The sequence below is a fragment of the Ammospiza caudacuta genome, chromosome 14 (assembly GCF_027887145.1).
Source record: "Ammospiza caudacuta isolate bAmmCau1 chromosome 14, bAmmCau1.pri, whole genome shotgun sequence".
In the NCBI taxonomy this organism is placed as follows: domain Eukaryota; kingdom Metazoa; phylum Chordata; class Aves; order Passeriformes; family Passerellidae; genus Ammospiza; species Ammospiza caudacuta.
Genome location: NC_080606.1, coordinates 4320055 through 4335976, shown reverse-complemented (window position 1 = coordinate 4335976; position 15922 = coordinate 4320055). Strand labels below are relative to the sequence as shown.

Sequence of the window (15922 nt, the reverse complement as noted above, 5' to 3'; positions counted from 1 at the left end):
AGAAGCGCTGAGGGAACAGAGGGAAGGTGTTATTATCCCACAGGGAGCTCTGCATGTCCCTGCTGGCACCTTGGCAGTAGTGGTGCATGGCAACGTCCCAGCGTGGTGCCCAGGGACAAACTGTGCCAGGGAGTGGCCCTCCTCCCCCTCAGCAGGGCTCCCACCTGCCGGGGCTCCCGGGTGACAAAGCCATCAGCCGTGGGGTGGGGGAGGCAGCCAGAGCAAGGGCCAGGGGCACCTTTCACATCCTGCCCCCCTCCACAGCCCCTCGGTGCCGGAGAAAAGCTCGGATACAGTGTGGCTAGAAAGACGTATTTATTGCGACATCGGTTTGCAACCAGCACTCACCCCCAACCCCCGGCAGCACCTGCAGACCCACGCACATGCCCTTGACCCTGCTGCGGTGCCTCCATGGCCAGCGGGCCGCCCCCTGAGGCCACGAGCCCGCTCCCCTCTGCAGGCAGGGTCATTGGGGCTGCGGGCTGGGGTCCCGCCGCGCCAGGAGTTGCACGGAGGAAGGAACAGGAGGCGGGTTCAGGGTCCTTCAGCAGTGTAAGCCACCGGCTGGGATCTCCGAGCAGACACAGGCTCTCAGAATGCCGGGGAGAGAGCGGGGCCAACCCCCCCAAGCACACGGCGATGCCCGTGCCCTCTGCTCTTACCGCGCTCCCTCGGTGCCAACCCGGCTGCCCTGGGAGCCGGGAGAGGTGCCAGCCTGCTTCCCCCTGCAGCCACTACACGTATCCTGTCAGGTTGTAGGAATTGACTTCACTCTTGGTCTTGTGCACCTGGCTGACGGAGGGCTGGGGGCTCTTGCTCGCCAGCAGCTGGGGCTGGTAGGCGCTGGAGTAGGCGGTGGTGGTGTCCCGGGCAGGGCAGGACGTGCAGAGGATGCAGCCGCCGACGAGGGAGAGGAGGGAGGAGATGATGCCGAGGTAAAGAGCCTCGCCGAGCTCGAACTTCATGCTGTCGGGGATGACGGGGTTGCGGAAATCCCGCAGCACCACGTGGATGTTCCACACCAGCGGGATGAAACACAGCAGCCCCCCGAGCACGAAGACAGCGCCGCCCGCCACCGCCACGCGGTCCTTGCCCGGCGAGCCCTGGCTGAACACGGTGCACCTCATGCCGAACACGGAGAGCAGGCAGGCCAGCGAGGACACGGCGCAGGAGCTCACCATGAGCGCCTGGGCCGCCTGGATGTCGGCGGGCAGGTTGAGCAGGGAGCTGTAGATGTCGCACTGGGTGATGCCCGTGCTGTACGTGGCGCACTCCATCCACAGCCCCTTGGTGAAGCTGATGGCTGTCACGATGCTGGAGCCGATGTAGGAGCTGGTTTTCCAGCTGGGCAGCAGCGTGGCCGTCAGCGTGCCGATGTAGCCCAGGAAGGCCACGGTGTAGCCCAGCAGCTGGAGCCCCATGGACACCATGGTGGCGGCTGGCTGTCACCTCTGTCGCTGGCCGAGGCTCGCAGCTTGTCGCCCAGGTCCCTGCCGTGTGCTCACGTTCCCATGGCCCTGCGAGAGGCTCCGCTCGCAGCGCTGCAGCTCCACCCCGCTGCCGGGGGTGCCGGTTTTGTGCGGGGTGGGAGCCCGGGGAGTTACCTGCGGGAGCGGAAAGCAATCCCTCCCGATTAACGATTGACCCGAGCCCGTGCAGGAGCGCCAGGCGCCCTTTCACCCCCGCTATCTCCCCGGGCAGGCTCCAGAGGCAGCGCTGCCCAGGACGGACGCCAAAGCCCTCCCCTGCACTGACGCCGCGGGCAGGGATGGAGAGCCAGCTGCTGCTGGGGGGAAAGTGCCCACTGCCTTCCTCGAGCAGTCTTCCCTGTCTGCTGTGATGCCTCGAGCTGAGGAAGCCAAAAAAGCCATGGCTGCACCATCATATTTGGGACTGCTGGAGGTGACTGCAGGTGGTGAAGGAAAAGCTCCCCCAGCTGAGGAAAGGGGATGGCACCTTGTCCCCATCTGCATGGGGCTCACCCGAGGCATCTGCAGCCACCCACGACCCACCCCGAGCTGCTGAGGCTCCTTTGGCATAAAGGGACACGGCCACCTGAGATTGAACCATGGATATCTGCCTTTCTGAGCTGCTGGGGACAAGGATGAAGAGGGACGCATGTGACAGTGACACCTGCATCTCCAGGAGAGGCTGGAGGCCCACAGAGGGCAGAATTACATCAGGGCTGGCATCTCCTTTGGGATACTTTGTGGAAGCATGCCAGTCAAGCGGGGTGACCTGTCCTGTGGAGGGGTGACCTGTCCTGTGGAGGGGTGAGCAGTTCGGGGTGCAGCTCCTCTGGGATTTTGAGTCAGTGCCACCTCCCGCCCACAGCCCTGTACACAGGCAGGGGAGGTTGGCAGAGGTGGTGGAGAGGCTTGGTTTGTTTTCCCTCTGCTTTGTTTAAAAATTCCTCCTCCTGTGGTGCCTTGCGAAACCGGGCTGAGCCCGGCATCGCGGCCAGTGGCCTCCCTCCCCCGGGAGTGCTCCTGGCTGAGCGTGCTGCCACCACCCGGGCCTGCCCCTGCTCCCGTCCCCCCCGCTGCCACCTCAAATGCTCGGCACCAAAGCTTGCCAGCTTTCTGTCTGCTCTCCTGTGCTCTCACCAAGTCCTCCCACACCTAGAAAAGAAAAACCTGGGTGCTCTGGGTGCTCTGGGTGCCGGCAGAAGGCGAGGGAGGGGGCTCTGAGGTACTTACGGAGGTGGCTGGAGGTGCAGGGTGGGACCCGGGGTGGCTGCAGCCGGGGGTCACCCAGGACTGGCGGCGGCTGCTCGGGACAGGGTGAGCAGCCAGGGCCCCAGCCCAGGGGATCAGGGGCTGCAGTTGTTCAGCTCCAGCTTTGCACAATCCACCTGCAAATCTCCTGGATCAGAGGCTTATTGCAGATCAGAATTAAACCCTTTGGGTGTCGGAAAGGATTGGGGAGCTTGCTTTGCTGGTTGTCTATGAATTATTGGGGTAGGTTCACCTAATGGGTTCAGCTTTGAGGCTTGCTGTCATCCTTCTGGACAGCCTTAGTGGCTGGCAGGTGACTGTGCCACCATCCATGTGTCCACTCTGGGCTGTGCTGCCTGTTTTGGGGTTCGAGGGGCAGTGAAACACCAGCAGGTTGAGCTCCCCACTCCTCAGAGCCAGCCTGAACTTTTGGTTTACTCTTCCTGGCCCTGCTTGTCCTCCACGGGGTTTGTTGTTGTAAGACTGCTGGCCCAAATGAGGAGCAAATGGGGAAGGTAATGAGAGCCGTGCTGGCCCCGTGCCCCCTCCTGCTCACCGGCTGCCACAGATGGACAGGGGCAGGCAGGGCCTCTGGTGACAAATTGTGCTCAGAGCTGAGCAGGGTCTGGCTGGAGTTTGTACAGCAGTGTTTGGATGCTGATAGCAGAGCTACAGAAGGGACCATTTGCTATTTTCTTTCCTTGTCCCAAACTGAAACTCTCCCAGGAGCTGCCAGTGGCATTTTCTTCAAGTGCTTGGGTAGGAGCAGTGGGCAGGGACGGGATGAGCGGCCCTGCTGGAACCAGGGGCTGCATCAGCCTTGCACCCTCACTTTGAGGAGCTCTTCTGTCCCTCCTGATGTGGTCCACATCTCAAAAACTCACAGGAGAGGGCAGGGAACACTGGCAAGTGCTTGCTCTCCCATCTGTGGGGATCAATGGGATCTGGCAGCTCCCTGGGGTGATGGGCCATGGGTGCCTGAGCAAGACCGTTGACCTGACAGTGCTTGGGGTCGATCCCTGCAATGTGTCCTCGCTCCCTGTCTGCCCTTGAGCCTCTCTGGAGCCATCAGCTGCCTCCTGGTGGCTCTGTGCTTGTCACCACTGTAGCCCATCACTGTCCTCCTCGTGCCCTCTGTGCTGTCCCCAACACAAAGCCACCACACTGTGCCCATGGTATGCCAAACACGCAGTCCCATCCCATGCCCACTGCACTGTCCCAATCCCATGCTCATCATACTGCCCCACCATTTCCCATCCCTTTCCCATCTCCCTTGCCTCCCTTATGCAAATGGCTACAAAGAGCACTTAATCATCCTTGTTAATTGTCTCTACCCTCCCCTGTTCCCCCCCGGGGATTTTCTCACAAATGGTGTCCAAATTTTCCCTTTTGTGTTTTGCTTTTCCACCAGAGATCGCAGCCCCTCCGCCCCCAGCCTCCCCCCGGCCCTCTGTTTACACAACTGGGACAAATTTCACACCGCTGTCCCCACAGCCCCAAAGAATTTGTGAGTCACGGCCCAGACAGAGCTATAAATGTGTCCCCACCGAGGGTCTGCAGTGTCACAAGGGACAGCATCTCCTGCCACCATGCAAGCTGCTGCCTGCTGCCTGACTGCCCACGGGCTCCGGGTGCCGGTGCCCAGTGCCTGCCCAGCCCCGGGGCTGGAACAAGGGACAAGGTACCAGGGGAACGGGGCTGGCAGGAGGGATGAGGGAGCTCCAGCTGGGTTTGGGTGAAGGCTGCGGTGCTGGGGACACTGATGCCATCAGCCATGGATGGCATGGAGGGTGCTGGAGACACCTCTGATGCCAGCGGCCGTGGGTGGCACAGAGGTGCTGGCAGTCAGGCAGGACTGGTCGGGCGGGTCGGGCTGTGGGGCTGCCTCACCCGAGCAAGGCAAAGGGAGCAGGTCAGGGTGGGTGGCTGTGGCGCTGAAGTTCCTCTCTCTCTCTCCCCCTTAGAGCCCTTCCTCTCTGGAGACCGTGGCTGCCCCGAGCCCAGGAGGGACACGCGCCGCGGCGGGAGGAGATGGACGCTGTGAGTTTGGCAATGTCCCCATGCCCCTGGGGTCCCTGCTGGCACCAAACCAGCCTCTCGGTCACTTTGTCCCATGGAGTCCTTTGTCCCAGGGCCGTGCCGTGCCCAGCTCCCTTGGAGCACCGGCCGGACCAGGCTGAGCCCCTGAGGAAACAGGGCCACAGCAGCCCTGAGGGAGCCGCCTGTTCCCAGCCGGGCGGGCATTCCTCAGGGCGTTAGCGGCATGCCTGGGCACCTGCTCTGGAGCACGGGGCAGAGATTACACTGGCAAAAAGCCCGTCGGGAGGGTGTGGGGGTAGATGCCAGCTTCCCCGCGGGGCTGTGAGCGCCTCAGCTCGGGGGCAGGGGAGGGGGGAGTCGCTGTGTGTGTGGCACCCCGGTGCCAGCCCGGGCAGCGGGAGCGCGGTACCACCCGGCTGTGTCTCCTCAGGCTCGGGCAGCGGAGGGGCACGGCGGTCCCGGCAAAGTGTTGGCGTCCTTCCAGCACCCGGTCAGGTACGTGCCCTGGCCCGGGGCCGCGGGCGGGCGCGGGGGCGCGGCGGGCGGGGGCTCACCCCGGCTCTCCCCACACAGGCTCCTCTGGCCCAAGTCCAAGGCCTTTGACCACCTGTACAGCGTGGGGGAGAAGCTACTGGAGAACTTCCCGGTGCAGGCCACCCTCTGCTTTTATGAGGACTCGGGCAGCGAGGAGGAGGATGATGAGGAGGAGGAGGAGGAGGAGGAGGAAGAAGAAGAGAAGGATGATGAAGAAGAGGAGGCGACAGGGGATGTGACCGCGGGACACCCGCGGAATGCTGGCAGCCCTGACCCCAGCAGGCCGGCGTGAGGCAACAGGCAGGGGAAGGCACACAGCGCTGAGTGCGGCAGCGGGGCCAGACCCGCCCGGAGCCTCGGCCAACCCCCGGGGCCGCCCCCGGGCCGCGCCCGCGCTCCGCGGAAACACGGAGGGGCTCAGGACTACAGCTCCCAGCGGCCACCGCGGCACCGCCCGGCAGCCGCAGCGCGCTCTGATTGGCTGCCGATCCATCCCCGAGCTGGGGGAGGAGCGCGTGGCCACGCCCACTCTCCCGCCCCGCATCCCCATTGCAAGAGGAAGGCGGCGCGCGCGGGCCGCGGAGGGACGCGATTGGTGGAGGGGCGGGACGGGGCGTGTCGGGGGCGGGGCCTGCCCTCCCCTGCCCGTCGGCGGGAGGGAGCGGCTGCGGCGGGCGCGGGGCCGCCATGAGGTACCGGCGGGGCGCGGGTGCGGCCGCGGGCCGGGGGGAGGACAGCGGAGCCCTGGGACTGCGGCTGCGGGGCTGGAGCGGGGATGAAGGGGCTGCTGCCGCGGAGAGGGGAGACGGGAGCCCTGGGACTGGCGCGGCGTGTCCGGGTGCGCGGCGAACAGCAGAGCGGCGGAGACGAGGAGGACGTGTCGGTGGGGCGGAGGGTGGGGCTGGAAGGACCCCGCACAGCCCGGGAGGTGGGGCTGGGAAACCCTGCTGTGGGGTGACAGGGGACATGGGGGTCTCTGTTGTAGGGTGACAGGTGAGATAGGGGACCCCGCTATGGGGTGGCAGGTGAGGAAGGGGACCCCGCTATGGGGTGGCAGTTGAGCTAGGGGACCCCGCTATAGGGGGGCAGGTGAGCTAGGGGACCCCGCTGTGGGGTGACAGGTAGGCAAGGGGGATCTGCCATGGGGTAGCAGATGAGCTGGTGGTCCCTGTTGTGGGGTGACAGGTGAGCTGAGGGTCCCTGTTGTGGGGTCACAGGTGAGCTGGGAGTCTCAGCTGTGGGGTGGCACTTGGGCTTGAGGGCGCTGCCGTGGGGTGGCAATGAAGGCTGAGGGGGGACTGGAAAGCCCCTGCACACCTGGGCAGGTGGGCTGGGGGTTCCAGCCGTGGGGTGACAGGTAGGCTGGGGGTCCCTGCTGCAGGGTGACAGATGAGCTGGGGGTCCCAGCCGTGGGGTGGCTCGATAAGCTGAGCACAGTGGGGATCATTGGAGCTGGGTTTGGGCACAGAGGGGCCGGGCTGGCACTGCCAGGGCAGCTTGAGCAGCAGGCAGGGAGCAGGCTGGGGTGTGACGGTTGTTTTGGGAGGGCGAGGCTTCCTGCCCTGTCAGGCGTAGCCGGCGTAGCCTCTTCTCCTCGCCGTGGATGTTGGCACGGAAAAGCCCCAATATTGCTGGCATCCAGCTGGCACCGCGGCTACGTGATGCTGGCACTGCCAGCACCCTCCCTGCGTGCATGGCGCGGCACTGGGGGCTCGGGGGGACTGGGCCGCCCCCAGGCTGTCGAGGAGGTGCCACCTGCCATTGTGGACCCCCATGTCCCCTCGGGGCCCGCGAGGAGCCGGCTCCAGGCGCGCTCCGTGTTTTCCCGGCACGATTTCCTCCTTTGGCAGCAGTGACGGGAGCGGGGGCGGGGATGGGGGGAGCCTGGGGGGGACACAAATGTGCGACTGCAGCATCCTCACTCCCATGGCTGCATCCCCCGCGCCTCCCCACGGTTGCCTTAGCAACCTCCTATCGATGGGGTATTTATAGAGGATGGGAAGCCGGAGGGGGGGCATCGGGAATGGGTGGGCGTCTGCTAGGTCAGCCTCCAGCTTCAGGCTTCTCTCGGCTTGCGTGGGGGCAGGAGGGATGCTGCTCCCCTCGGCGTCAGCGTGTGCGCTGCTCCCGCTTTTCCTGCTCGCTGGAGCCAGGGGAGGTGGCCAGGAATTTGCGTGTGGAAATAAAAATAAGTGGCTGGGACGTCTGCCCTTCTCACCGGCATTGTTTGTGCTTGGAGGCTTGTGTGCAGCTCCCTGGTTGTGGCACTGGGTGCACTGACACAGATACGTGGAACAAAGTAAAAGAGTGTAAATGAAATGAAACAGCATTAAATTTGTTTTCTGGTGTGTGATGTGAGAACATCCTTCTTTCTGTGTCTTTGTTCTCCTGTCCATCAGAGCGGGAGGATGTCTGTAACAAGGAGGGTTTGTGTGGAAATTGTGGCATGTGCTCTGTGCTGTGCTTTCTTTTTTATCCTGGGGCTTTGGGTCTCTGTTAGAACTGATGACAGCAGAAGTGGGTCAGGTGGTCCCTGCCCAGAGCCTGTGGGGGAATTCATGGATCCAGAGGCCTCTTACATCCCCCAGAAGGGCTCAGAGAAGCAGGGTTGGGCTGTGGGGCACTGGAATTAGCAGAACTCTCCTGTGTACTTCTGGTGCTGCTTTCCTTTGCTTTTGCTTCAACTCCAGCCTGAGGTTTGCAATCTGAGCTTCCCACACTGTTGGGAAGAAGCTGCTTTCTCTCTCTGGACACAGCTCCAGGCTTGCATGCCCTCTTGGCACTTTGAGGTGTAGGAGCCTTGGAAAGCACAGCAAACCTGATGCTGGCAGGGAGAGGGGCTGCATTTACTGGAAGGTGGCTGTTGTGAGATGTGCTGCTGTGCAGCATCTGCCCTTCTGGGTGCCTGCCTTTCGTGTGAAAGGAGAAGTGTGTTTCCAGCCCTGCTGACCCTGTGAGCAGCTCTGTGCTGTCCCTCACCTCACCCCAGCAGAGCAGATCCAAGTGTTTTGGGAATAACTGGATATCTGAAGTCCTGGGCCTGACACCGGCGTGTGGTTTAGTTCCTGCTGTTTGCAACCATGCCTGCTCCTTCATCTGCAATAAATCCCTGCAGGAGCTGGGCACTCCTGTCCCCTCTGTCTCCTGACAGAGTTGTGGCTTTGCCACAGCAAGTGTCACACACAGCAATAGCCAGCCCAGTGCACTCTGATCCATGGGGCATTGAGCACAGGGAAAAGACAAAGCATGGAAAACAAGCAGATATCCTCTGCTTCTGCAGGGCTTAGTTTGACTTCTGTGGGGTTTTGTTTAGTTCAGATTTGCTTTTGAAGCACAAAAATTGCTTGTCCAGCTGGAGAGCTGCTGTCCTGGCTGTGCAGGCAGCTCTGTCACTCTGTTGCTGCCCTTAGCTTGGCCCAGGAACCAGATTGTGGGTAGGAGTTGCAGAAGTGAGAACTGGCACGTCTGTGAAGTTGCTCTAAAATAAGATGATTGCTTCACCTGTATCCATCAATCTCTTGTGGAAGGGAAGAGCACCAGGCTGCTCCCAGCAGTCTGTGGCATGGAGGTCATCTTGTCTGCTGGTGAGACATGGGGTCTATCCTTCATCCAGTTTTTCCCTTCCTCCTTTTCCCCTCTGCAAGGGCCCTGCTTCTCCCTGGGAGCTGAGGGTGCCCTGAGCCCCTCCAGCCCCTCCAGGCAGGTGAGGAGCAGGGAGGCAGCTGGAATCCTTGGCTCTCTGCAGGGGCACTGCTGGGCTGGATCTGCCATGGGTGCACTGCTCAGCACTATGCTTTCTGCATCAATCTGATCCTGGGTGATGGAGGCTTGGGCTTTGAAACTGGGGTGGAAATGTAAGCTGTCAGTGACTCTGTTTTCTTTCCCTGCAGGTAGGCAGGAGCCCCCCTGGCCGAGTGAGGCAGCATGGCAAGTAAGTGCTCCCAGGCAAGGCGGAGAGGGGCTGGTGGTGCTGGAGAGAAGGGGATGTTTGACAGCCATCTCTCAACAAAGGGGTGCCTGTGCATTTTGGGGGGTGTTATTGTCTCTGGGGAGCAGCTACCATCAGCTGTTGGCCCTGGGTGAGGTCTGAGGTCCGGCCTGACTTGTGCTTCTCTCTCCCCTCTGCAAGGTGGGAGTCGAGAGGAGGTGCTGAAGGTCTGACCCCTGCAGCATTTCTGTCTCTGTGTGCTGCTTGCTGTGCAGGAAGGGCCTCCCCAGGGCTCTCTGGGCTGCCTGTCTGCTCTGACATCTCTCATCAGCACTGCTCCTGGTGCCCATGGCTGGCACCCTGGCAGTGCCCACCCTGGGGGCCACACTGCCCTGTGTGCCCGGTGGCACCGGGGCTCTGTGTTCTGTGCATGCTGCCGAGCCCAGCCCCACCCCGAGCTCGCTGTGCCACACCCAGAGCACTGCTGGGCCAGCACTAAAGATGGGCTGAGCCTGGCAGGGCTGCAGAGGGGTGTGTGGCCTGTCCAGAGCTGGGCTCAAGCCTCCCTCTGGCTCTCCTGGGCAGCCTGCATGGAGGCTGCATGCCCTGGTGTGATGGGAGTGTGAGGAGGAGATGGAGAGATCTGTCTGGGATCTCAGGATTTGCTTGGAGTGCCACCAGAGCCAGCTGTGAAGGTGGAGGCAGTAGCCACGCTGGGGAGGAGGAGGAGGAGGACCTCAGGGATGACAGGTATGCCTTCTTTCATTATCTCTGCTGTGCTGGTGCGGGAGGGAGCAGAGATCTTCAGGCAGTGCTTTTAAAAGGCTGCTTTAATCTTCAGTTAATGAGGAGGATGCCCAGCTGGGTCCCTGCCTTCCTCCACTGCTGCCTTTTCTCCTTCCCAGAGCTCAGTGCTGGCTCACCAGCATGTCCTTGTGGTGAAAAGTGTCCCCTGTGGTGGCAGCGTCCCCTTCATGGTGACCCTGATGTGCAGGGGGGATGTGGTGATGGGCAGGTTCTCCATCCCATGCTCCCTGCCATCCCTGGTTGTCCCTCTGCAGGCACAGCCACAGTCCTTCCCCAGAGAAGCAGCCCGAGGGTGTCTCCCCCAAGCAGAGCAGCTGAGACATGGGGTGGTGTCCACCAGGGACCAGCAGCACCTCAGGAAAGCCAGCAGGAAAGGGCTGAGGTGAACCCAGCCCTTGCTCCTGCTTCCCCTGCCTAAAAGCTCTGATCTTTCCTGAGCACCGGTTCTCCAGCTGGTGTGGGGAGGCTTGGAGAGGCACAGGGGATCAGCACTGGGGCTGCTGGGCACTGGCAGGTCCCCTCAGCCCCCTGGGTTGGGGACAGGACTGGCTGCTCTTCATGTCAGCTGGGGATCCAGCAGAGATGAGAGGTTTCCTGAGGGCCACTGGTTTTCCTGCTCTGGTCCTGAGCCACTTTGCACTTTCAGGGGGAGGGAGCAGTGACTCAGTTTCTGCTCTCCTGCCATTTCTATGTCCCTGAGGGAAATTGCATGTGGGGAAAAACACACACCTCTGTCACAGCATGCTTGCAGTTGGGACAGTGCTTTTGATACCTGCCTGCCTGTGTGTCTGTTTTTATTTCCTACCTTAGTGGCCAGCTCAGCATGGCAAGCAGGGAAAGGGTCCAGTGACTGCTTTCTGCAGGGATGGATGGAAAACCCTGACAGTGAGATCTGCAGCCAAGCCTGTTGCTCTAGCATGTGCTGAGGAAGTTGAAATCCAAGTCTCAGGCTTAAGTGCCAAGGAGGGGAGAGTTTATACCACGGCCTGATCAAGGTGGGAGGCAAAGGAGGTGAGGCCAGACTTCTCCAGCAAAGTACAGGACATTTGCAGAGTGAATGTTGTCTTTGTAAAATTTCATCTCCTTCTGGAAAGGCTCAAGACAAGGTCAGCCTGCCAGCCTGTTCCCTCTGCAGCCAGCATAGCCCGCAACTGTGAAAGCCAAGGCAAGCTGATCCCTGCCCTTCTGCAAGAAGCCTTCTGTGCCTCTTGAAAATGCTTTTTCGGTTGTCCTTGTAAAAAAAAAAAAAATGGTTTGCATAATAAAGTCGATTCTGAGGGAAGATCTGTGACTCACATCATTCATGCTGCTCTTCATTCACACCTCAGTGGTTCAGCCCTCTGCAAACTCTCACAGAAGCAAGGCATTAATAAATCACAAGGGGAAAATGCACCTACACAGCACAAAAGCAGCTCAGTGCCTCCAAGCCCAGGCTGGTGTAGCACAGTAGTAGTTGTTTCTTTCACCATGATCTTGTCCCTGTTGATATTTCCAAATACTCCCACAAATACCTTGCTGTATTGTTTCAGCAGCAGGATACATGGAAGGCAAAGCAGAAGGAAACTTGCCTTTCTCCCTGGCAAAAGGCTCCTAAGGAGAGAAGTTGGTGGCTTTTCACTGACTGTTTTGCTTGTGGAGCCAGTATTTTGTTAGCACCAAGCTGGTCAGATGGGAGATTGTGTCCCCCTGCCTCCTCTGATACTCCTGCTGCTGTGTGAATGGGTTCACCGTGTTGATCCAGTGGAAGACTGAGCCTGAGGGTGAAGGAGGTCAGTATGTTCCTGTGGATCACCCAGCTGAACTGATTCGTCTTCCCAAGGGAAGCAGCAGGATTTTGTGGCTTGGTGGGAAGAGCTGGAAGCAGCCTAGAGCCAAGTGTGCTGAACTGCATTGTGGAAACACTCATTCATGAAATGCGTGTTTGGATCCTGGAAGGATCATGTTCTGCGTGAAGTTTCTGCTCTCTGAGCAAACAGCTTCTTTGCCTCCTGTGCTGCTGCAGGTCCTGGCAGGTGCTGGCCTCCTGCACCCCCTGGAGGTGTCCCTCCTGCAGGATATGGAGAGAGGCTTTGGTGTCCCTCTTGCAGGCAGGAAGGTGCTGTTCCTGCTCCTGGCTTCAGGACTGCATGCATTATGGGAGGACTTGAGGAGTCTCCCAGGCTTTGGGAGCAGAGGAGAGTTTGTGAGGCCTCTGCACCAAAACATAGTGGGGAGGAGAATGTGCTGCTGTGTGAGGAGAGGTTGCTCAGGCCCCTGACTCACATCCCCCTGTGCTGTCCCTCTGTTTTGGGGATATTTGCCCTTGTTCTCCTGGGCCTGGGAGAAGACAGTGGTTTTTCTGGGGCCTGGACAGAGTCCTTGATGCCACCTGAGCTTGCATGACGCTGAGCAGCTGGCAGCAGGGACACCAGCTCCTAGCAGGCTGTCATGTTGAACTGTGGGCTCTGAGTCCCTCTTGGTGCTGGCCCCATGTCCTGGCACAGCTCTGTGTCCCAGTCTTGCTCTCCTGGTGGGATCTCCCTTGCCTGCAGCAAAGGGGCAGAAAGATGAAATCCATCAGGGGCAGAAGGTTGAAAACCAATATTTTTGGAGCCTTTTGTCTATACCTCAGTTGCTCTGTGTGGCTGCAGCTGCCGCTTCTGGTGTCTCTAGCATCTCAGCCCTGACAGGAGGGCTCCTGGTGCCATGTCTCTGTGCAGACCCCAAGAGTGCTGTGCCCCTTTGGCTGTCCCACCTGCTGTCCTACCTGATCGTAGTCCTGGGTTTTTGGTGTGGCATCAGGAAGCTGGGTTGGAAAGCTTGGCTGGGCAGAGGCCAGCTATGGGGTATGGGTATCTGTCCCTGCTCACAATGTCTGTGCCTTGTGTGTTGCAGTGTTCTTGGGGGCCAGGAATGCCCACTCGCTGCTGAAACGCTTTCCCAGAGCCAATGGCTTCCTGGAGGAGATCCGGCAGGGCACCATCGAGCGGGAGTGCATCGAGGAGGTCTGCAGCTATGAGGAGGTCAAGGAGGTGTTTGAGAACAAGGAGAAGACGGTGCGTGTGTCCTGCATGTGTGTCCCAGGGCGTGTGGGAGGGCTCACCCTCAGTAGGCTGCAGACAGAGGGAGAGCACAAGGGGAACAGCCTCTCCTGTCCCTTTTGTCCTCTTCTGGCTGCAGGCAGCATGTCGTGGCCTCACTTCCCAGCACGGCTTTCCCTTCTCAGGCATTGCTTTTGCAGGACTCCCTGCCCACAGCTGCAGGTTGAGCTGGTGCTCCCATGGCACATGTGGCAAATCTTGGCTGTTGTCCATGATTCTCTAGGCTGGGCTTGGTGGGGAATAAATTTTTCCCTGCTTGCTCTGGGATACTGAGGGATGTTCCCAGGACCTTCTGTGTTGGTCCCACAGCACCTTAAATTGAAAGGGTAGCAGACATTCAAAACACTGCTCCTTTTGTGGGCCTGGGGAGAGCAGTGGTTATTGCTGGTGGTGGGTGGGGTCCTTCTGTCACCTGCAGCACGTGATGGTTGTTTGGTGGTTATTTGATGGTTGTTTCTCTGTTCCCGTCACAGATGGAGTTCTGGAAAGGCTACACCAGCTCTGTGTACTCTGTCAAGGACCCCGGGCACAGCACGGAGCGCTCTGACGCTATGTACGTGGTGGTGCCCCTCTTGGGAGTGGCTCTCCTCATAGTCATCGCCCTGTTCATCATCTGGAGGTGCCAGCTGCAGAAGGCCACCCGCCACCGCCCCTCCTACGCCCAGAACCGGTACCTGGCCAGCCGGACGGGCCGCAGCCTGCCCAGGGTCATGGTGTACCGGGAGCGCTCGCAGAGCCAGGGGGAGACCCAGTACCAGCGGGAAGCCAGCGGCCGCGGGGCTGGGGATGCCCGGGCCGGGGGCACCCCCCAGGCAGACAGCACCCTGTGCCCGCCCGAGCATTCCGTGTCCGTCCTCTCCAGACTGTCCAGCGCCACTCCCCCGCCCTCCTACGAGGAGGTGACGGGCCACCCGGAGAGCAGCAGCAGCGGCGAGGAGACCAGCGTCTCCTACAACGAGCCTCCGCCCAAGTACGAGGAGATCGTGGCCACGGCCCCCGCCGCGGGCAAATAGCGGGTGTGCCTCCCTGCTGCCTCTTCACACTGTCACACTCACCCAGCCACCCTCCCTTCGCCGTGCCTGGCACCCCCTTCAGGTGTTCGTCAGGCCCCCATCTCACCTGTACAATCTGGTGCCATCACACAATAGCCTTACCCTCCTAACCAAAAATGGCTGTCCCCAGGTGGGGTGAGGCAGGGCTGGCTGTGGGATGGCTCTGGAGCCGTCTCCTGCCCCTCACTCCCCACTCACGTAAGTGCTGTAGCAGCCAGAGCAGAGCAGCAGCTTGTTCCTGGCTCAATGTGGGGGTCTCCCCATGGTGCATTTGATTTCCTCACTTCCCCCTCCAACAGACATAACATTTCCCATGATTAGAGCAGCCTTGCTGCCTCCCTGGGCTGCTGCTCAGCCTCACCCCATGTTCCGGGCCCTGTTCTTCTCAGGGCTCTGATTAGGTGATGGAGATGCAGGATTGGTGTGGCAAATTTTTGTCCATCCCTGCAGTTGGTGGGGCCAGCTCTGTGGGGAGATGGTGATTCCCCCACGTGGATTTGTTGCCGAGTGGGAGTGGGGAGCCCGGGCCACACTGTGGTACCTGTAGGGATATTTGCTGTGTGGAGACCAGGGAGGAGCAGCTAGAAGGTGCTCTCTGATCTCCTGGATCTCTTTGGAAAGGGAGAAAGGGCTCGTGGTGGTCTTGTACTTGAGGTAAGTGACTTTGGAGTAGCAGGGCCTTTTCCTGATGCTCTCTGCTCTCCCCCTGTGGGTGCTGAGCAGCTGGAGGTGTGGCTGCTGCAGAGCTGGCCAAGGGGGTCCTCTCTGACCCCGAGCCAACTGTGGTCTCATGGCTTTAAGTGATGGGGATTCAGCTCTCTCCTGGAGCGTGGCCTGTCTGGTGTCTGCTCCAGAGGTGAGAGCCTGCAGACAGGCCAAACCTCCCCTCTCCCTATCCCACACCTCTCTGCCCTGCCTGGCTCCTCTCTTTGGGGCTCTTTGTCCTCCAGAGCAGGTACAGTGGGATGAGGGACCCCACTCTCCTCCTGACCTCTCGGGTGGGCTGTGCCCAGGGCTGTGGCCTGGAAGTCGTGCAGACAGGGGCAGGAGCCACAGGACCCTGCCTTGACAGTCAGGAGCAGGGCCAAACCCTGCTCAGGTGGTTGTGTTGCCAGGGCAGGGCAGAGCAGGGAGCTTTGCTGTGGGATCAGTGTCCCCTTTCCCTGGGCAGCTGCCTGTAGGGTCCAGGCAACGGGGCTGCCCTTCCCCAGTCACATCTGATGGATTAATCCAAGGGTTGTCCTCCAACCCCCCAGAAGCAGCCCAGAAGCTCCCAGCACTGCCACCACCCGCTGTTCACCCAGCAGCAGCCTCTCCACCAGCACCAAAAGGCTATTGTCCATCCATCAGTGGCCTGCACCCCGCCCGGCCCCAGTGATGCCCTCCAGCTGGTGCCCTCAGCCCAGAGCTGGGGCTTGCCCAGCCTGGCTGCTCCTGGGGCAGGACATGCTGGCACCTCGTCTGTCCCCTCCCCAGCCTTAGCAGGGTGGGGTTATGGGGAGAGCTGGCAGCTCAGGGCCAGAGCTAGAGAACAGCAGAGGGAGACACAAGGGTGCTCTGCATCCTCTGTCTTTGATGCTCGGTCATTATCCCTGCAGTTTGTATTCTGTAAAACTTGGTATATTTCTGTGCAAAAAAAAAAAAAAAAAAAAAAGGTATTTATTAAAAAACCCTCACTGTCTGAGTGGCACAGGGTGGCTTTTTCCCACAAAGGGTGTTGTGGGGGAGAGTGATACCAATAACCCCCACCACGGCCGCTGGACT

At 60.5% G+C, this 15922-nt stretch overlaps 2 protein-coding genes across 2 annotated transcripts; one reads left to right on the top strand and one right to left on the bottom strand.

The window, feature by feature from the left end:
• Positions 1-298: 298 nt before the first annotated feature.
• CLDN2 (claudin 2) lies at positions 299-1547 on the bottom strand. Its single transcript, XM_058814290.1, has one exon. The coding sequence runs from the start codon at positions 1428-1430 to the stop codon at positions 735-737; it is 696 nt and encodes a 231-aa protein (XP_058670273.1). The 5' UTR covers positions 1431-1547; the 3' UTR covers positions 299-734.
• A 4402-nt stretch (positions 1548-5949) lies between these two features.
• PRRG3 (proline rich and Gla domain 3) lies at positions 5950-14119 on the top strand. Its single transcript, XM_058814289.1, has 4 exons — positions 5950-5983; positions 9182-9222; positions 12901-13061; positions 13580-14119. The coding sequence occupies exons 2-4, from the start codon at positions 9216-9218 to the stop codon at positions 14117-14119; spliced, it is 708 nt and encodes a 235-aa protein (XP_058670272.1). The 5' UTR covers positions 5950-5983; positions 9182-9215.
• Positions 14120-15922: the final 1803 nt, after the last annotated feature.

Bases quoted from the DNA above. Each gene is read 5' to 3' on its own strand.
- PRRG3 (XM_058814289.1), top strand. The intron at 13,062-13,579 runs GTGCGTGTGTCC...TTCCCGTCACAG, and splicing joins TTGAGAACAAGGAGAAGACG to ATGGAGTTCTGGAAAGGCTA.
- CLDN2 (XM_058814290.1), bottom strand. From the start codon at position 1,430: ATGGTGTCCATGGGGCTCCAGCTGCTGGGCTACACCGTGGCCTTCCTG.